Below are 21,159 nucleotides of genomic sequence, written 5' to 3' on the forward strand. Positions count from 1 at the left end.
AGCGGAGAAAAAGAAACTTGGGGCGTGCTTTTAGTGTACACACACACACACACGGCAGAGAAAAAGAACCTTGGGCGTGCTTTTAGTGTACACACACCACAAAGTTCTGGCCGCGGGAGTTCAGAAGAGGGTTGTAACTCGCGAAACGCAGCGCTTGGCGCGTAGCGGCGGACTCTGCCCCGGAAGTAATCTTCTGCGGCGAGGTCACCGGCGGGGGCTGCTACGGGTGCCGCGGGGGGCCGAACGCGCATCCTCCGTCTCATTTGGCCGCGAGGTGCGGCTGCGACTCCTGCAGTAGAACTGCACCTCCTGAGCCTCGTTTCCTCGGACCCGTGCTTTCTCCTTTCCTCCCCCTTCCTAAAGGAGTCCGCATCCCTTCGCCGCACGCCTGGGAGTAGGTAACTGGGCACGGGCCAATCACATGCAGGGGTTCCTGGCAGGGAGACGGGGGGAGCACACCTGGAGCATGTGGACAGCCGCGCGCTCGACCCGGTTTGCGTCCGCGAGGCGCGGAAACAGGCGGGGAGGGCAAGTTCAGAGGCAAACCAGGGACTGGGGTGGAAAACTGGGCTCCTAGGAGTCCGGAAAACTGCAAACATCACAGTGAAATGTTTGAGTGCCGCGGTGGAGGCATCTGCAAAGGGAATCACGGCCCCCGCTTGGCTTGTGGGGAAGGCTATGAACGAGAGGGAAAGAGCCCCGTCTCTGCGATCCCGGGAGTCAGACTTTGGAAGTTGTAAGAGGAGGTAAATTTGGAGGGGTGAGGTGAGGTGTCGCTTTTGAGCGTCAAGTTCACTTATTCTATCCTCTTAAACGTAGCAGCTTGCAAAAACACAGCTCGATTGTATCTGTACCCATACCGTGCTGGATTCATAAGACCGTAAGGAATACTAGTCGAATTTGTAATAACATTCTTTTTTCCTCCTCTTCCTCCCTATTACCTTATCGTCTGTGTTCCTTTCCTTCCGCAAGTATCAGAAGGCGACCAAAATGTAGAGTACTTTAAAAAGTTCACTTTCTGTTTCTAAAGTGAATGAAAAATAACGAGGTGCTGAGAAACACCTTTTAAATCTAACCTTACTTCTTACGGGCTTCCCTGGTGATTCAGACGGTAAAGACTCTGCCTGCCAATGCAGGAGACTCGGGTTTGATCCCTGGATGGGGAAGATCACCTGGAGAAGGTAATGGTAACCCACTCCGTCTCTGAATCCATAACATGACTCGTATTGTAGGTTAGAATTTCCAACTGCCTGCTGGTTTTCTCCACTTGAATATCTTACCAGCATCTCAAACTCAGTGTGTCCAAAGTTGAACTTGCGCCACCCCTTTCTCCCAGTCTCCTCTAAGATCCTCTCCTTCTTAGAATTAGCTTTGGCATCCCCAGAAACTGTTTTAAGAAAAGCAAAAAGTCTCATCTGCAAGGAATTAATCTGTTTGCTCACTACTGCTCCACTGTAGTCCAAACCTGTGTTCTCTCTTTTCTGGGCTATTACAAGAGGTCCTTCACTGGTCTTATTGCCATATGACTATAACCAATTAACTTTCCCAAGAGTAAGTACAGTCAGTTCACTCTTGCTTAACCAGAACTAAATGTAATGATTGTAAATCACCGGATAAATAATCAAAAATCATCAAGTAGTATAATTTCAGTAAAATGTTAGTTCCCTTCCTGCCCATCCAACCCCTACACCTACTGAAAAACGAAAGAAGAATACTTTCAGTGGCTTTCCTTTACAATCAAAATGACTACAGGAAGTTTTCATCATGTAAGGATAATCGTTGTCAGCAAAGAAAATCCATCTGAGGTGGATACCAAAATTTTACCATAGATGGTACAAAAGAAGTACTGATCAAAATGTTATCTTCAGGGACTTCCCTGGTGGTTCAGTGGTTAAGACTCCACAGCAGGGGGCACAAGCTGGATCCCTGGTCAGAATCCCTGATTGCCCTGCAATGCAGCGCCACCCCTCTCCCCAATATATATATACACATACATACACACATACATATAAAAGTACTGATGGTCCCTTGGATGGCAAGGAGATCAACCCTGAATATTCACTGGAAGGACTGATGCTGAAGTTTCAATACTTTGGCCACCTGATGCAAAGAGCTGACTCATTAGAAGAGACCCTGATGCTAGGAAAGATTGAAGGCCAAAGGAGAAGAGGGTGGCAAAGGATAAAATGGTTAGATAGCATCACTGACTGGAGAAGGTGATGGCACCCCACTCCAGTACTCTTGCCTGGAAAATCCCACGGACGGAGGGGCCTGGTGAGCTGCAGTCCATGGGGTCACTAGGAGTCAGACATGACTGAGCGACTTCACTTTATTTTTTCACTTTCATGCATTGGAGAAGGAAATGGCAACCCACTCCAGTGTTCTTGCCTGGAGAATCCCAGGGACGGGGGAGCCTGGTGGGCTGCCGTCTATGGGGTTGCACAGAGTCAGACACGACTGAAGCGACTTAGCAGCAGCAGCATCACTGACTCACAGGTTATGAATCTAAGCAAACTCCAGGAGATAGTGAAGGACGGGGAAGCCATCCTTGTGCTGCAGTCCATGAGGTCACAGAGAGTCAGGTACGACTTAGTGACCTACAACAACATATATATAATCATTTAAAAAGCTAAGAATTTTGAAGGTTTATAATTATAACCAAGAATATTAAATGTAACTACATTAATAATATTTTGTTCATTATAAATCAAGTGGTTTTTCTGTGTAATTATTCTGAAAGAACTTAGAATGGAATCTTAGACATACCTATTAACACACAGTAATTTTTTGCAAAAATTGATCTCCCACTTAATTTCTTTCAAGTTGCCTTATTGATTTCTCTGTCTATAAAACTGCCTGATTGAGTATAGATGGTATTTACAATATTCAGCTATTAGCTAGGGGAGATGAACCAGTGTATGATTTCTTGCTCTGATTTTTGTTTCACTTTGCAACCTCAGCAAACTGCAGGGACTCGGGTATGGTAATAATTGAATGATGAGGAGCCTGGGCGCATACTGTACAGTCTGGCTTCTGAGAATCTCAGTTTGACTTCTTGAATCTTACTCTTGCTTAAGTTGGTAATCCAGCTGTTGTGAAAAGGTGGTCATTTCTCTCTCTCCGAACCCCAAGAGGAGCATGCACAGCAACAGGAGTTTGTGACGTGCCAGTTAGGGTTGTTGACTGGTTTGTTTGTCAGCAAATGTGGGGAAAAGGGTGGGTGTCCAGCCAAATCTGTGTAAGCCCTTGGGAATGTGTTTATAAGTTGACATCATCCCTTACACAAGGGATTGTTTTTGGCTTTCTTTTGGGAGGGAGTGGGGAGGGAAAGGTTGAGAGCCACAGAGCTTGCTGTAAATTTTCAACCCTTCCCCCAGTCAGTATCTCTGCTTTTTGTTCACGTGGATCCTTCCTCTCAGAGTGCTTTCCCGGCCTTCCTAGTCTCTAGATCGTAGCTTAGTATCAAAATGCCTTTTAAAAGTCACCTTTTTTAAAAGTCTTTGCTATTTTCCCTGCCTCCAGAGTGGATGTGACTTGTGCCTCCTTTAAAACACCCTGGCATCACATTGTCTTTCCGGCAGGCATTTGCCTTTGTGGCTCTTTGTGTGCTCAAGTGTAATGTCCCCTGGGCAGGAATAGTGGTCACCTTGTACTTGCAATACTCTTGAACTTTTGAACTGTCCAGGTTCACAGAGCTAGTTTGACACTGCTGCCCACCACTGTACAGGAGTTCTAAGAATCCTGTGACATTTTCCCTCAGTTTTTGTGCCCTGGAAAAATCATACATCTGGCACATGATAGACCTTCACCTCTTTAACCAGAGTAGGTGAAAACATATTACGTGAATTAGAACACTCAACATTAGGTGTACTGTGTGCCTAATCGCTCAGTTGCATACCCCACTCCTTGGGAAGCCATGGACTGTAGCCCGCCAGGCTCCTCTGTCCATGGTACAAGGGAGTTTCTGTGTTTTTTTATGTATAACATACACCTACTGGCAAAATGTAGATGACCTTCAGTTCTAGCTAATGAAGTGGATGCCATTTGAATTAAACTTTTAAATCTTGAAATAGCACAGAGTCCCTTAGGAAAGCTCTCTGGCTGTGTGATGGAGCCTGAGGTGCAGCCAAGCCTAGAACGCTGACTGGTTTCTGCAAATCTGTTTGTGGTGACCAGCCCCACACTGCACCATTCAGCTTCTGGCCCTGACTGAAATGGTGCTGAGAGTAATACTCTTTTTTTGTTTCAGTAATATTTTTGAGGTGGTTTCACAATCATGGACATTTTGGGAATCGAGCAGTATAGAGTATTTTTCTGAAACCACACTTAAATCCCATTTTTGTTTTTAACACATTCAATAGATTGCCACAGATAGCTGTTTCCCCTTGGGGCTGATTGCATTCCAGGTAATTACCCAGCCCTATTAGCCACTTTTTTCTTTCTTTTTTTGTAATTATGTCAGGAGCTTGTTTTTTGTTTTTCTAGACCTCTCACATTCTAGCTTAAACATTTAAAAATACAATCTGTTTGAAACAACTGCTTCTAGCTTAGCATTTGCTGATCAAGGGTCGATTTTTGATTGCTACTGGGACTATTTTGTGCTTGAATGTAGCTAACTTGGTTAGATGAGTAGTAGACGAGAATAGGGCTTTTTTAGTTTTTCGGCTCATCAACAGTCTCTGAAGATCTGAGGGCAGTGGAAAGAGAAACGTAAGGGGCCTCAGCAGATTATGCAAATACCTTAAAGTTCCGTGTAAATCTGAAGGAACCAGATGCCCTTTTGCCCCTAAAGATACTCACGTGGGGGTCAGGGGAGGACCTCTGTGCTTTTCTAAATTATGTGTTACTGACCATTTTGTCTGCTGGAGATCCAGATTAAGAATCTTTTCATAGAGAAAATTAGTTTGTCTGGCTCTTCCTGTGTGCCCTTCTGGTGGTGCTTGTACCTCTGAGGACTACAGTTCTCGACTTTTAAGAAGCTTGGGTCAGAGTCACTTTAAAAGGAGGTAAACGTTTTGACTTAATCCAAATGTTTTGTACCATTCGAGACAGACTCTGTTGTGCACTGAATGCAGTTTCTTGATTGCCTGAGAGTCACTTTCTCTTAAGTGTCAGAACTAAAAGAGGGGCAGGTTTTCCTTCTCTGATACATGTGTTATAAATAGAAGGGAATGGAAATCGAGGAGGTAATAATCTCAGTGGATAAAGTTCTCTCCTCGGGGTGTGGAGCACTCAGGTGCAGACAAGTAGTAACTAACTTGTGGCATGTTTCCATCCAAGGCAGCCTGCCACTTTAATTGTGTATAATACCGTGAACTGTTTGTTTAATCTAAATCAATGCCAGTTAAACGTTCACCTAATAATTACCATCTGGGTTACTTTCAAAGGAACAGCTGCCTGTTTTCTTTTGCTGTATTCATAGAATTAATATGCTGACTGACGGTCTCTAAATATCTCAACATGCATGTAGCTTACTACTTTGTTACTGAGACGGAGGATCAGTTCAGGAAGTCCAGCAGCTAAGTATTATTTCCTGAAAGAGAGAACAGAGAAAACAGAGGGGAGGAGATGATCAGTGAAGTACTCAGTTAAGGAAGCACAGAATGGGGAAGTTCCTGGTGGCCCAGTGGTTAAGGCTCCATGCTCCCAATGTAGGCGGCCCAAGGCAATGGCACCCCACTCCAGTACTCTTGCCTGGAAAATCCCATGGATGGAGGAGCCTGGTAGGCCATAGTCCATGGGGTTGCGAAGAGTTGGACACGACTCAGCGACTTCACTTTCACTTTTCACTTTCATGCATTGGAGAAGGAAATGGCAACCACTCCACTGTTCTTGCCTGGAGAATCCCGGGGATGGGGGAGCCTGGTGGGCTGCCATCTATGGGGTCGCACAGAGTTGGACACGACTGAAGTGACTTAGCAGCAGCAGCAGCAGGTTCCATCCCTGGTTAGGGAACTAGATCCCACATGCCACAACTAAGGCCCAGCAAAGTCAAATAAATGAATATTTAAAAATAAAAGGAAGCACAGAGTGAAGTTTCCAGGTTGAAAGGACCCACTGGAATCCCCTAAAGTGACATCAGCATCGTCGGATGTCAACAACTGTGGGTTTCAGAGGAGGAACACGGGGGTCACATCGAAGAGGATCCAGGATCAGTGATGCCAGATTTCTCAGCAGCTAGCTTGCTTCTCAGAAGCAAGACACTGAGCAGGGTCTCCAAAAATGATTTTCAGCCTGTAATTGTATCTGCAGCCAGGTTATCAATCAACTTTGGGGGTAGAAAAAAGATTTTCAGACATTCAGGATACAAGAATTGAGGGAATGCGCGCGAGAGACAACGGAAGTCATGGCCCACAGCCACCTGGATGGAGCTCTCTGCTGACAGATTGTGCTTCTGGTTAACTCCTTATGTGCAGCTGTGACTTTGATGCACGTGGAAACTTTGAATGGGCCACTGAACTGTGCAGTTTTTGATTAAAATGGTATATACATTTAACACAGAGATAAATGGGAAAGAGAAGCAGCCAGCCCGTATAATACAAAGTTTCACTGTAAAGAGTTGATAAGGGATGGCAGTTGAGGGGCGGGCATGGGGCATGATGTACAATCTTTGTTCTGTTTCTCCTTGGAAAGTGTGTTCTGAAGACCTCAGGCACGGAGGCTGTGGGCTGGTCTCACTGGGCCGCTTTCTGTTCTTTCTGGCTGTTCCCGAGGCCTTGCGTTTCCTGTTCCGTCTCCATCTCAGGGCAGCTGGCAGCGCTCCTCCACCTTCAGCAGAGCAACGCAGCTTTGATGACCCCGGATTTTCCCCCATTTAAGTAAATACTTTGACCAGTGACCTGTGGACAAATGTGTAATTCAGAAAAATTAATGTAGCCTAAACCAGTCTCATTCTCTTATAGCGTGAAGTTCTTGCCTGTGGACTGTAAAGCTCAACTAGTTTGAAAATGGAACAAGAAACAGCAGGTTCTTCTCGAAATACCGAACAGTCTATTATCTCAGAGGAGGTATACGTTGTCTTTTTACTTCCCTTCCCCTTTGCCACATAAAGCTGAGTTTAAAAGAAAATTGCAGTTTCAAATGATTGTTTTCAATTCTTTAAGGTAGTTTGTAAACCTATTTCCTGCTCCTTTTAAGGACTCAGGAACACTTTGCTCTTGTGTGGTAGCAGTGGCGTCTCTTCATTTTATGTATTAGTGAAATTGAGGCTGTTTTTAAAGTGGGTTTCGACTGTTGATTTTTAAAACTCTCAATCTTTACTTATCTTTTTAAATTTAGTTTTTATTGAAGTATAGTTGATTTATAGTGTTGGGTGAATTTCTGCCGTATGGCAGAGTGATTCAGTTAAATATATATATGTATACACACATCTTTTTCATATGGTTTATCCCAGGATGTTGAATATAGTTCCCTGTGCTGTACAGTAGGACCTTGTTGATTGAGTTTTCATTGAAAGCTTCCCTGGATAGAAGAATAAATCACAGATGAATTTTAAGGCTTAGACATTTTGTCCTAAATATCACATATTGGTTAGCTATTTGTGGAATCAATATGCATGCTTAAGGACAAGAAAAACCTAAGTTGTTAGTTGTGGTCTAAATTCCACAATGAACATATTGAATATGTCTTGCATATTATTCAGTTTACCTTTTAAAAAGTCTGTTCCCACAGGAACCATTGCAGAGGACAAACTTTAAATCCTTCATCTTTGAAACTCTGAGCCTGACACCTTTCTGGAATTCTTTTTGATTTAAAAATATTTCTGTGTTGTCTGTGAACAGATCTGCTGAATAAGTATTAGGTTGCCGCTGGCGACAAGTAAAAGAATACTTAGAAAAAGGCCAGTTGCTGCTTTATGTCCACAGGGAACCTTTGCATGCACTCAGTGTAGTCTGTAGGTAAGGCAGTCCTGGCCACCTAACCTCCTTGGCATCTGAGTGGAATGATGCTGGGTGCCCTTCAGGCTGGGTGGTAAACCCATGTCACTGTGGGGGGTGTGCTCGTTGGCCATGGTGTCCCTGGAGTCAGCTTTGCTGTGTAGTCGTTGGCAGTCAGATGCCACTGCGTTTCACACCCTGAAACACACCTGTGTGCCTGGCCCCAGGTTGGAGGAGAGAAGGTTAGGAGCATCCCAGAAAACCCCTTCCTGCTCAGACCTCCCCCCCCTCCCCAGAATTCATGAGTTCTCTTTTCAGTTCTCAGTCCTACCTCCAGAATTCCACAGAACAGCGGGTCCACCATCAGAAAAACAGCTTTTACTACTTTGAATTGAAAACTTGGACACAGATTTTGAGGGGGGAAACATCATCATTGAGAGCCACAAAAAATTTGAAAGAATAAAAAAATTTAAAATAGCTCAGTTTGAAAGTTTCCCAACTTACTGTCTGATTTCCTTTTAGTTGATTGCAGAAGGAAAATGGGTCAAACTTGAAAAAACAACTTACAGAGATCCTACTGGTAAAACAAGGTAAACTAATATTTTTCTATTTGTAAAATGCTCAGGATTTGGGTTCTTGGGGTCTCTATTTAGTGTTTGGCATAAAAGTTGATCTTTGCCTCACTGTAAGCGCTGTCTTAAAGAATCTAGTTGAGCTGTTTTAATACCATTCTGAAGTAGATTAGGGTGAACCTTAAACTTTTCGGCCAAGCCTAATTTCAGCTGATAAAGCAGCAGAATAATAACAGTACAGGTTATTTCCTTCTCTTAAACCAGTTTTTTCATCTCTGAATTAGAATGTAAGAGAAAACACTGCTGGGTTTGGGATAAAATATGCAGGCTTATACTTGCTCATGGAAAGGTAAGTTGAGAGGGGAAAGTTTTATAAAGCAAATACCAATTGCCATAAAGAAATGTGGGAGTGGGGAGGGAGTTCCTGGAGTCTGGCCCCTGCAGTGTCTTGATACTGTGCTAAGAAAATTATTTGCAGTCAGATCTGTGCATGAAAAACTTTCCATCATAATTATTTTAAAGGACAAATTGAACATCTTTAACATCTAAACATCTTAAAAAGAGAAAACGATTATTACAGTGTATTTACTTGGTAAAAAACTGTACAGCCATCTCCAGAGCAGATCATGAAGACAACCTGGTAGTATGAGAAAAGCTCATAAGCTGATAAGAAAACAGGGAATTGGATATATGCTTTTTTTTAATGCTTTTTAAACTCTGCTGAATAATGTACAAGAAAAGGTTAGAAGGAAAACTGTAGCAAAATATTAATGGCAGCTATGTGACTAGTCTTTTTTCCAACTTTCCTATTCAGCATTTTTTTAAATATCTATCGCTATTTTTAATAACAGGAAAAATGTGTTAAAATAAACATTTACTTAGTGAAATAGAAAAAGGAGAATGAGAAAGTAGGAAAACTTTGCTACATTTAGTATCCAGGTTATATGATATAAATTCATTAATATAAAAACTGTTTTCTAAGTGATCAAATAAAAATACAGAGTTTCTTCGTAAGGTAATAAATACATCTCTCATCAGTGTTAAAGTTCATGGACTTGCCGGTGATTTTAACAACTTTTAACTATATGTACTAAAGTGGCAAAAAGTAGTAACAAGGTCCAGTGTTGGAGAGCTGTGGGGAACATTAAGATGTCCGTAGCACGGTCCAACCCAAGGTGAGAAAGCTGATCGCAGCTCGCCCCATCCACAGAGCAGTGAGCTGGCTGTGCAGGACTAGGCCAGAGACGCCGGGAGGTCCGGGCCTCGGTGACATGACAGGTGCATTTACACTTGTGAAAACGCAGCCAGAGCTCAGAGCCCAGCCTACCTGGGTCAGTTTGGTTCTCTTTCTTGTTGAGTTAAGCTTATGACACAAAATAGAGCCCTTGACACCGGCCAGTGTGAAGGGTACGTGTTGATTGTCACCCCCCAGCTCTGCACCTGCTCCCCATCCTCACTTCATCAGGGATGTGCCTCAGAATCACGTGGGACCTGTTTCCAAGTACTCACAATTCGGTCTCAACTTCTGGAGACTCCTCCGGCAGAGGGGAGTGGGCTCTGGGGTCTCCAAACTCCACACCATGAGCCTATTGACAACACATTCCTCCCCATCCATCCATACACAGGACTCCCTGTGGCCTCCTGAAGCTCTCGTTTGAGACATTAACATCTCATACCTGGTTGTCAGGCTTCAGAGTGCTTAAAACAGACTATGATTTATACATTTATAAAATACTACATGTACAAAATAAAACTGCAGCTAGAGAATTCTTTGTCCCTCTCTCATTCATGGACGAGGGTATGGAATTGATCTGGGGAGAGATGTTGATCTTATGCCTCTTAATCAGCATTCGGGACAGAGCTGAGCTCACTCTCTGGTGCCCTGTCTACCTCTTGGAGTTGGTTGCCTAGAGGGAAGAAAGTGAAACAGGCTTTCCTATAACAAATATTAAAAACAGTAACTCAACTGGAGGGCTTCCCAGGTGCTCTGGTAAAGAATCTGCCTGCCAATGCAGGAGACGTGGGTTCGATTCCAGGGTCAAAAAGATCCCCCAGAGAAGGAAACAGCAATCGACTCCAGTGTTCTTGCCTGGAGAATCCCATGGACAGAGGAGCCTAGCGGGCTACAGTCCATGGGGTTGCAAAAGAGTTGGATACAACCTAGCGACTAAACAGGTCAACCAGAATCAGAATTCTAAAGCTACCAGAGACTGTTAAGACAACGTACTCTCAGTTCCCTGGTTTTACACGTGAGAAAACAGTCACCAGGATGTCGAGACTGTAGGGTCACCTAGTGACCAAGTGGAGACACGGAGTTTCTGACTCAATTAGGTGGACAGCTCTCCTCTCTGAGTCCCTCTGAGATGATTGGAGCTCTGAGGGACATTCTTGTTCTGCTGCTAAGTTGCTTCAGTCGTGTCTGACTCTGTGTGACCCCATAGACGGCAGCCCACCAGGCTCCCCCGTCCCTGGGATTCTCCAGGCAAGAACCCTGGAGTGGGTTGCCATTGCCTTCTCCAATACATAAAAGTGAAAAGTGAAAGTGAAGTCGCTCAGTCATGTCCAACTCTTCGCAACCCCATGAACTGCAGCCTACCAGGCTCCTCCATCCATGGGATTTTCCAGGCAAGAGTACTGGAGTGGGGTGCCATCACCTTCTCCGTTCTTGTTCTAGGATTTCTAATAAATACATATCTATTTTGTGGCTCCATCCTGCTCATTTACTTCATCTTAACCACTATAATGATGCTCCTCTCTCTGCTTCCCTTGTTCCTAGTGTGTTTGGGATGGGACCTTCAGTGCTTCTCCCAGCTATCTTCTTCAGTCTTTAGGACTAACCCTAAGAGACCGCAGAGAGGACTGGGCCAACAGGTGTTCTGTCACTTGCGATCTGTATCACTGACTGATCAGAATGGCTCATTGGTTGGCTTCTTGCTACTAACAGGAATGTTGGCAGCTGTGAGTTGTCATGGTGGTCCTATTGATTGTCACATGTTCATTTTGACATATTTGCCCTTTAGAACTTGGGTACAATACTAAAAGATCTAGTTTACAGAAAGATTTTTTTTTTTTAACTGGATTAAATATCTGACATTTTTTCATAGAAATGTGGCAAGGTCCAAGCCTTAAGGACAACCAGCTAAAAGGTATGAGGGTTACTCTGAGGAGCAGCTCTTATACTCACTCTCACTGTAGGGAGACCGACATCAGATGTGGACACCTTTCTCTCCCTGGGCCCACTCGGATGTCTTCCTCCTTTTAAATCCAGAATTGTTTGCTTCCTTACCCTCATCTCTAACCACTGCTTTTCTCTATTGAAGGCTTGAGAGTGAGGAGGAAATTCCCCAACCCCCTTTAAACAGCAGGATTGTGCCAGTAACGGTTGTCAGTACCAGGTTCCCTGAGACAAATAGCTGGTCAGGGATAAGTCCCTAAGAGGGGACCAGGAACCCCTCACCCCACTTGTTCTTCTGGGGAACGTTTTCCTCTTAGATGGTATCTCACAAATGCAAAGCAGAGCACTTACCTAAGAGGATTAATTCCTCAGTAAATAGTAAACTTCTTAAATTGAGTGTTCAGGGTCACTGGTGTTAAAATCTCCCCTGTACACAACTGTCTCAGTGGTTCACGTGGCGCAGAGTGTCCTTTGGACTTTGCACAGGGGCGGGGTTTGCACTGACTGCTTTGTGGCCTTCAAAGCTTGATCATCAGCTGTGCTACTCACCGCAGATCCGTGATCCAGACTGAGGTGTTGCAGGTAAATGACTTGCGAGCTGATTGGAAAGCAGCTCAAGTGAAGAGCAGGCCCTCCATTCAGAGGCAGAGGGTTAGGTGTAGTCAGCAGTGGATTTCCTTGGTAATTTTTGAAGCTGTGGGAAAGCACAGTTGGCTCTTTTTTCAATACAGCTCTTTACTGTGTGGTGTTCTTGGCCATTATCCTCAGCACATGTGCATGCTTTGAACTTGTAAGGTGCTGGTTACACACACAAAACCTAAGAACAGTCTCCTCTTCAGCACTAATGCTTTTGACTTTTCTTGTCTGCCCAAACAGAACATGGGAGACCGTGAAGCGGACAACCAGGAAAGGCCAGTCGGCTGACGGTATGAGTGCAGACCTGTTAGAACTCTCCCAAAGCAAGTCCCCACACATGAGTGTGGGAGCTGGGGGTAGGACGGTTTCTTACTATAACCAGGACTTCAGAGCAGGGTTGTCTTCACATATGATCTTTCATCCTTAACTCTGGTGTTCTGTTTGCAACACTGTGTAACTAAATCGAGCTTTCTTTATAAGTAACTTCTGGTTCCTGTTACATAGGCTCAGAACAGTGTTTCTGAAGGGAAGATGTAATCCCATTCAGAGCCCAACATAAGTCAGTGTAATTTGAAGCTACACACTGTGTCGAGACGTGTTACGACTTCTAGAAATCCCCTTGTGTTCTGGACAGAGCATCTGGGTGAGAGCCTTTAGTCTGGAAATCTTACTTGGCACTACTACGTGCTTTATGGTAGTGACCACTTGCTTTGAGGAAATGAGGCAATGAATTAGGAAAAGACTATTCGTTCAGTCCACCTTCCCTTCCAGGCATGAATGCTTTGGCTACAAATATCCCAGAAACAGTCCTGAAAACCACCTCTGGTCTAGGGAAGTTGGGCAATAGGTCTTTCTCGTTTTCCCCTTTTATTTTTCCACTTTGTTCTGTGTTCTGGTTTTCCTAGAAGCAGACAGAGTAGCTGCTGCAGCTGCTGTGTTTTCATGCTGGGGAAGTGAGAGGAGCTGAGTGGTCCTCCTGAGCAGTTGTATTTTCCAGAATCCAGTGGCCTTTGGGTTTGGTTTGGTATGAAGGCCAAATAACTTAGGAGAAAAGGCCATTCTTTTATCCTAAAACAATAAAGCTCAGTGTAGCTAGCATATACTATGAACAATGGAACTTACTCTCTATTGGTGAAAGGAAATCTAAGAGCACAGATCAGCGTAACTTCAGTGGCCACCTGGCTGCAGCTGGGTGAGAAATGGTCTCCACAGAGGTTCGTGGAGACTGAAATTTTCACTTGGACCCTGGGCTAAATGTTTACTTCTAGTTGTGATATTATTTTAAAGAAATCGTGACAATAAAAATCTCTTATAAAATAAAGTTTTATTTTATAAAAAAGAAAATTAAACAACATGGAAGTGTCATTATTTTTTCCTTGTTTTTCTTAATGAGAATAACTTCCAAAGTTAACTGCCTGTATTATAGCTTAAATTAACTTCCTATTACTAATGGCAAATATAAGAAAGACTTTAGCTGCAGTGTTTCTTAAAAGATGGGCTTTCAGTTAGACTGCTCTAAACAGAAATCACTGGTGTTGCTGACCTTCCACTGGGGTTTCCCTGGTTTTATTTCCTGCTGGCAGGTGTGGCAATCATCCCTGTGTTGCAGAGAACCCTTCACTACGAATGCATCATTCTGGTGAAGCAGTTCCGACCCCCAATGGGGGGCTACTGCCTAGAATTCCCCGCGGGTGAGTAACAACACTGGGTGGAGAATCGCCCCTGGGGGACAGTGGGACTAAGCCCAGGCCGAGCCTGAGGACAATGGTATTTAAATATTTAACAGCTTTTCATCTGTCAGTGTGGTTTCAAGTAAAAACCACTCCTGCACTGAAGTACCTCCAGGCCACACCCCATTGATCCGCAAATCCATGGAGGTGTCACGGCTCGCTTTTCCAGGCCCTGCCCTCCTCTTAGCAACATTCTTTTTCATTCTTTCTAGCCTCTTTTGAGTCATTGCTTTTCCTTAATTTGTCAAAAGTATTTCATTTTCCATCACTCGCAATCTGCCTCTGGCAAATTTACGCAGTAACTACGCCCAGCTCTTTAAAAACTGAATGGAAAAGATACCATGATCCTCCCATACCTAAGCAGGCCAAGGAAATTGTCTTAATTTCAACTCGAATATTTTTTCAGTTGTTACAGAAGGTATCTAAAATTGAATGCACTACATATTGTAGGACTTCATTGGGTTGTTTCCGTCTGAAGAAATGAGGTCTTGTTTCTTGTTAGTGGTTAACACTAACAAGTGTGGGTATAGTGGTTCTGTATTTTCAGTGCATCTCATAATAACACATTAAGTAACAGGTTTATTTTCTTTCTCATTTCCTTGCCATTTCACTGAAGAAATAACTTTAAAAGTAATTGAGGGACTTTCCCTGGTGGTCCACTGGTTAAGAATCCACCGGCTAGTGCAGGGGACAGGGGTTTAAGCCCTGGTCCAGGAAGATCCCACGTGCTGTGGAGCAGCTAAACCTATGCACCACCTCTTCTAAAGTCTGTGTGCTCTAGAGCCCGGGAGCTGGCAACAAGAGAAGCCACTGCAATGAGAAGCCCTCGCCCGCAACTAGCTGCTACTGCTGCTACTAAGTCGCTTCAGTCGTGTCCGACTCTGTGCAACCCCATAGACGGTAGCTACCAGGCTCCCCCTTCCCTGGGATTCTCCAGGCAAGAACACTGGAGTGGGTTGCCATTTCCTTCTCCAGTGCGTAAAAGTGAGACGTGAAAGTGAAGTCGCTCAGTCATGTCCGACTCTAGCGACCCCATGGACCGCAGCCCACCAGGCTCCTCCATCCATGGGATTTTCCAGGCAAGAGTACTGGAGTGGGGTGCCATTAGCCCCCAATTGCTGCAAGTAGAAAAAACCCACATGCTGCCATGCAGAGCCAGTGTATCCAAAAATAGAACCGAAACCCATTTTAGTTAAAAAAAAGTAATTGACTAACCCGTGCTCACTTTTTCTTAGCATTTTTAGAATTCCTTTCAGAAAAAAGGACTTGCTATGCTGCTGTCCCCCTCACAGTGAACTAGTGGTACCTGCATCTTCCCCCACCCCCAACCCCCCACCAACCCGCGGCCTTTGCTTCCCTCCTTTCCCATCTTCTCCTGCCCAGGAGACATTAGCAACTGGTGATTCCCTACAGGGCTTCCACGTGGCTCTGAGGGAGGAAAGCAAGATGGGTAACACTGTCCCCATGCCTGCGCCGTGGTCACGTGACTCGTCCAGAACCGGGCCGGCGCGGGAGGTCGTGCTGTACCGTAGCGTTGACGCTGAGGTGCTCACAGAAGCATCTAGGGCTAAACACGAGAAGCAGAACCTACTAAATCTGCCCAGACTGGTGTTCTGCCTTTAGTTTTTCTATAATGGATCAGAACCTGAGGCAGTTTTATCTGCACGCCCACTTTTCCCATACCTGTTGGTTCTTGGCACGTGGCTCAGCAGCAGGGGGTTCCCTGTCCCGCCTCTCACGTGCCTGGGACTTGCAGGTCTCATCGATGACAACGAAAGCCCGGAAGCAGCTGCTCTTCGAGAGCTCGAGGAGGAAACCGGCTACAAGGGCGACGTTGCTGAATGCTCTCCAGGTTCGTGCTGCTGCCACAAAACCAGCCCAATGGTCGATTGTTCTGGGTGTGAAAGGATTGATTCTTTGGCTGTTCTTTATGTTGGGAATTTAGATGGCTTCTATTTGGCTAATTCCCTGAAGACAAAGCCTAGATGAAGGCTAGTCATCTGTAAGTGAATCGCGTTCCCCCTCCCCACCAGGAGAGCACAGCTGAAAAAAAAGTGACCGGAAATTGGAGAAAAATTAGGGTGCCTTTCAGGGTTTCCACATTCTAAGCTTCATTACCTATCTCACCCACATGCCATACTTGTTAGTAGAGGACTTTCTTGATGTGAAAGGATTTTACCTCTAACCCCTCAGACTTACCAAACTTCCCTCAGGAACTCGGGGGGGAAATGAGTACTGATTACACGTGTGCTTTGCAGCCTTGCAGCAGCGTGTGTACTAAGCAAATAGAAACTAGTTCTCTTGTGTGACTTCCATGTTAACGATGAGTCACAAGCTGACTCTTCCTCCAGAGACAGTTCAGTGATGAATGACATCTCACTGGTGCCCGGAAAGGTGACCTGCTGCCTCTCTCCCCAGCTGTATGCATGGATCCAGGCTTGTCAAACTGTACCGCACACATCGTGACCGTCACTATCAATGGAGATGACGCTGAAAATGTAAGGCCTAAGCCAAAGCCAGGTACGTGTGGACTGGCTGCGTTGACAGTGGTTGCGCTGCCCTGAATATCTTTTAACATGCTACTAGTTTGACTTTTATTAACAGAATAATGGTCTTTTCACAGATGCCTCATCAGTACACTTGGCTATTTTTCTAATCTTGTGTATTTAGCACTTTTCTCACAGCACGTTCTTGATTTTTATGCTTTATATAAAATGTTAAATTATGTATTTCATGTTTTCTGTATGGGGTTTATTGCCACTTAAGAGCTGTGGACCTTAAATAGTAAACAGTGAACATTTTCAGAATCACTCTGATTTCTGTCTCCCATCGATTGGAAGAATGGCAGGAAGGCTGTGCCACAGCACCACATTAACTATTCCTTGAGTTCCATGTTCAGTGACGCTTTGGGGAAATTCTTTGCCCCATCAAGGCTTGGATTCAGAGGCCATAATGCCTGTCATTTCCACGTGCTCTCCCAGCCCCGTGGAGGGTGGTGGTGACACAGACATCACCATACTTCGTGTGTCCGAGTGGAGGTCTTCCACTTCCCAGCCCTTTCAGTTCCACAATGTTGCCAGTTTCCCATCACAGCTGATTTTAAGTGCTCGATTTTCAAACCAGCAGATGTAACATGCTGAGGAAGAGTTTGGCAGTTCCTCAGAGAGTTACACATGGAATTAGCCTGTGACCCAGCAATTCCACCCCTAGGTGAATCCCCAGAAGAATCAAAAGCAGGGGCTCCAATAGATACGTGATTCAGCATCACTCACAATACCCAAAAGGTGGAAACAACCCAAGTGTCCATTAACAGAGGGGTAAACAAAATGTGGCCCATTCTAACAGTGGAATATTATTCAGCCATAAAGCAGTGAAGCAGGCTGATACATGAAGCTTGAAAGCACTGTGCTCAGTGAGATTAAGCTGGACACAGGAGGGCAAATATTGTGTGATCCCACTGTATGATTGGCACGTGTGGTACCTTAATAAGATTATCACACAATATTTGCCTTATTGGCAAATACACGTGTGATACCTTAATAATATCACACAATATTTCCCTTATTGGCAAATATTGTGTGATACCTGTATATTATGATACCTGCCTATTTCATAGAGACAGAAGGTGGAATCAAGGTCACCGAGGAGTTGGGGATGGGGAATTCTTATTCAGTGGGCACCACCTTTCTTTTCTGGATGATGAAAATGTTCTCATGATTGCACAGCAATGTGAATGTGTTCTATGCCACTGAATTAGTACCTTCAAAAATGGTCAAATTGGTAAGTTTTATGTTATATATATTTTAACAGTTTAAAAATACATATACAAATGTGTATATATATCTCACAGAATATGCTTTAAACTTGGCTATTAAAACATTTGATTTGGAGAAGAATAACATTGTACTGTTGGGATTTTTTTTCCTTTAACCATGTTCATAAATGAAATTAGTAGAGACCCAGGTTTCTGGTAAACGCTTTAGCCTTGTCACACCTTGCACAAAAGCCATGCGGTGTTTGGCACTCTGGGCCTTGCTGAGATGTCCTCTTCTGTGTGTTTTCAGGGGATGGAGGTACGTTGTCCCACCCCGGGGGCTGACCTTGTGCACCGCGTGTTGCGGCGGGAGTGGCTGAGGCATCGTGAGTTGCTCGAGTGGGCTCACCTGGTGTCTGGCTCTGTTTTCACTTGTACTTTGTTTGTTTAGAATTTGTGGAAGTAATTTCCTTACCAAAGAATGACCTGCTGAATAGACTTGAGGGTAAGCACTCTTGATTATCACCTGACTTTCTCTGTTTTTCCCACCCCTAACCCCAACAAATGGGGTACTAAACATAACTATTTCCTTGTTCTTCCTCATTAAATACCTAGAAACTGTTCTAAAAATACCTACAAAGTGTTATAAAACTGCAAGTGACCTATGATGTCTCCTTTCCGGGTGGCAGAGCATTTGAAAATAGCGAAGCATTCCATGTCAAGTCAAAGTCATGGCCACCATCACTGGCAGCACAGCTCTGAGGCCCACAGGTCAGACTGGGTTGAGGCTCAGCTGACTGTGTATTAGTTACAACTTGGAACAAGTCCCTTAGCTTTTCTCATTCAATGAGAACAGTAAGACAGCCCCTGCCTCTAAGAAAGCAGGAGTAAAACTAAACAGGATAATGCTGCCACACAGATGCTGGAAGTTATGTTGTTTTCTTTTTTTATATTAGCTAATATCCCTTTTAAAAAAATTCCTTCCTTCTTCTTTCCAGCTAACTTCCCTTCCAGCCTTGTGGGGGCGGAATATTGAGGATGGTGGAAAGGAATCTGTAGATATAGAAGTGGGAGGGGCAAAAAAAGCCCCTTTGCTAGCCAGCTTTTCTAGCATCACAATATAGTTATCATTATTTATTCATATTCAGCAAGTTACTTTTGGGAAGTGCACAAGAAGGCCTTTGGAGCTCAGTTTGCTATGAGGATAGTTTTCAGAGTTCCTCCACCCCCATCTGGCACAGATGAACAAGACGGAACCCTATCTTTGAGGGTCAGACTGTCTCTGAGCTTGTTCCTGAGCAAGTGGCTGGGAAACAAGGGGCAGACTGCCATCTGAGTAAAATAGAAGTCCTCACGAAAGCCCCTTGAGGTCTGATTCTGAGACCTCACTCCAGTCCCTCTGAATGCACAGCTTCACCTCCACGTGGAACACGTGTGTCCCTGACAGTGGAGAGAACGCGTGAGTCATCATCGCTGGGTGGTTTAGAGCGGCAGAACCCTGCAGTGAGCCATCCACGAGGTGATGGATGGATCTGTGAACTTAAAAGCTTCGCTGTTTTCACATTAAAATCATCACCTGGCTTTTGTGCTCTTCTGTCTTCTTTTTCTTGTTCCAACTTTTCCTTGTTCTTGTTTCATGCTGGAGACATAATCCTGCTCTTACATCCTGCATTCTTCAGCTAGAGTAAGATCCCTGAAGCAGAAAGTGTCTTGCTCATCCCCGTTACCACAGCACCCAGCACAGGAACGGCACACAGTTCCTGAACGGCTGCTCAGTGAACGCTGGCTGACTGGGAAGGGGTGTTATTATCCGTTTTCGACTTGGTTATCTGACTTATGCTCTTCACCTCCTCCAGCTCTGATAGCTGAAGAACATCTGATGGTGGACGCCAGAGTCTATTCCTACGCTCTGGCATTGAAACACGCAAACACGAAGCCGTTTGAGGTGCCCTTCCTGAAGTTTTAAGGACGAAGGACAGTAGCCGTCCTTTTGTAAACAGGACACCAGGCCTCCTTCACTGAGACTTCATAATCAGCTTAGTTGTAATGGAGATTTGAAATTAGCTTTTTCTTAAAATAAAACAACACAGAATGCATGTGGTGGTATGGAATTGTAATTACAGGTAAGCTGTAGCCATCATTTAAATGCTAGACTCCAGCTCATATTAACAGAGAACACAAAATGCTGGTATGTTAAATCCAGCTGTTAAAAAAAAAAAAAGCTCAGGTATTACTTTTCTAATCTAATCCAGGAGATACATAGGAAAATAGTCCTGAATTCCAAATTAGGTCATTTCTTCCCAGTCCACACTAAAAACTATGTATGCAAATAACCATTTAAGGTGTCAGGTTTGTTTTTTTTTTAAAGCCACATCTGTATAAGGACTTACTTGGCCTCCCCTGACTGAGTTATCTACTATATGGAATTAATCCGCATAGCAGAGGAGATTAAAATAGGAATAACATTTGTGATAAGCAGATGTTTCCACTTAGCTGTCTGTACAGCCACCTACCTGCTAGAGGTTGACCAGCTCTTATATAATGAAAAATGGTTGATTCATTAATGAAAATACAGGGCCCTGCTCAAAAGCATGTGTATATACTTTAGAACCTCATTTCTTATCCTCACCTCAAAAAGTACTGTTTCTAAAAACCATATCCCTAGTATCAAGATTTACATGATTTGGGGCACTGTCTTGGTGGCTCAGATGGTAAAGAATCTGCCTGCAACGCAGGAGACCCAGGTTCAATCCCTGGGTTGGAAAATCCCCTGGAGAAGGAAATGGCAACCCACCCCAGTATTCTTGCCTGGAGAACTCCATGGACAGAGGAGCCTGGCGGGCTACAGTCCATGGGGTCACAAAGACTCGGACATGACTGAGCGACTTTGTTTCTTTCACTTGATGTTGAACCATGAGTGTAGCCAGCATGGTTAGCAAGTATGTATGTTCTTTAAAGGAAAATACGGGGGATTATTTCTGGCTCACGTCCCGCCACCACCTCACATCCTCAAGGTCCACCAGTGTCACTGGCCACCTTCTTACTTCTCGAGCTTGGCTCCTGTGTGGCCTCCAGCGGCTCCAGCATTACTGCCTGTTAGGTGCACAATTCTCTCGGTGGTTCTCATTGGCTACCCCTGATCTTGTTTCCAGCCCTGGACCCAGAGGTCAGCCAGGCCCCTCATAACCATATAAAATCAGGGGCCTAATGACAAAAATGCCAGAATATAGTTTGTCTACAGGTTCACTGTCTTACCTAGAGGTATTTTTATGAGCAAAAACAGATGTTTATATTGTACATCCTAAACAATGGGAAGAATTGTGGAACCAGTGAATATGTATCGTCTCCTCTCTGTTTGTATACTATGAAGATTCAGCCCCAACTAGTTGCTCTAATTGTAGCCTTCACCCAGTAC

At 44.4% G+C, this 21,159-nt stretch overlaps 1 protein-coding gene across 6 annotated transcripts; it reads left to right on the top strand.

Moving 5' to 3' along the window:
- The first annotated feature begins 17 nt into the window (after positions 1-17).
- On the top strand, positions 18-19,840 carry NUDT5 (nudix hydrolase 5). 6 transcript variants are annotated; one of them, XM_025264483.2, is made up of 10 exons: positions 18-394; positions 6,903-7,007; positions 8,400-8,467; positions 12,501-12,550; positions 13,844-13,951; positions 15,747-15,842; positions 16,409-16,510; positions 18,055-18,063; positions 18,196-18,249; positions 19,601-19,840. In XM_025264483.2, the coding sequence occupies exons 2-10, from the start codon at positions 6,948-6,950 to the stop codon at positions 19,708-19,710; spliced, it is 657 nt and encodes a 218-aa protein (XP_025120268.1). In that variant the 5' UTR covers positions 18-394; positions 6,903-6,947; the 3' UTR covers positions 19,711-19,840. The 6 variants fall into 6 exon arrangements, with proteins under 6 accessions (XP_025120268.1, XP_025120264.1, XP_025120263.1 ...); XM_025264479.2 differs by lacking the exon at positions 19,601-19,840 and adding an exon at positions 19,156-19,594 and having other exon boundaries at positions 18-398; XM_025264478.2 differs by lacking the exon at positions 19,601-19,840 and adding an exon at positions 19,156-19,594.
- Positions 19,841-21,159: the final 1,319 nt, after the last annotated feature.

This window comes from Bubalus bubalis, chromosome 14, assembly GCF_019923935.1.
Source record: "Bubalus bubalis isolate 160015118507 breed Murrah chromosome 14, NDDB_SH_1, whole genome shotgun sequence".
In the NCBI taxonomy this organism is placed as follows: Eukaryota; Metazoa; Chordata; class Mammalia; order Artiodactyla; family Bovidae; genus Bubalus; species Bubalus bubalis.

Excerpts from the sequence above, each read along its gene's own strand:
- NUDT5 (XM_025264479.2), top strand. The coding sequence starts at position 6,948 with ATGGAACAAGAAACAGCAGGTTCTTCTCGAAATACCGAACAGTCTATT. Across the intron at positions 13,952-15,746 it reads CTGCCTAGAATTCCCCGCGG|GTCTCATCGATGACAACGAA; the intron begins GTGAGTAACAAC and ends TGGGACTTGCAG. Across the intron at positions 18,250-19,155 it reads CCTGCTGAATAGACTTGAGG|CTTCACCTCCACGTGGAACA; the intron begins GTAAGCACTCTT and ends CTGAATGCACAG.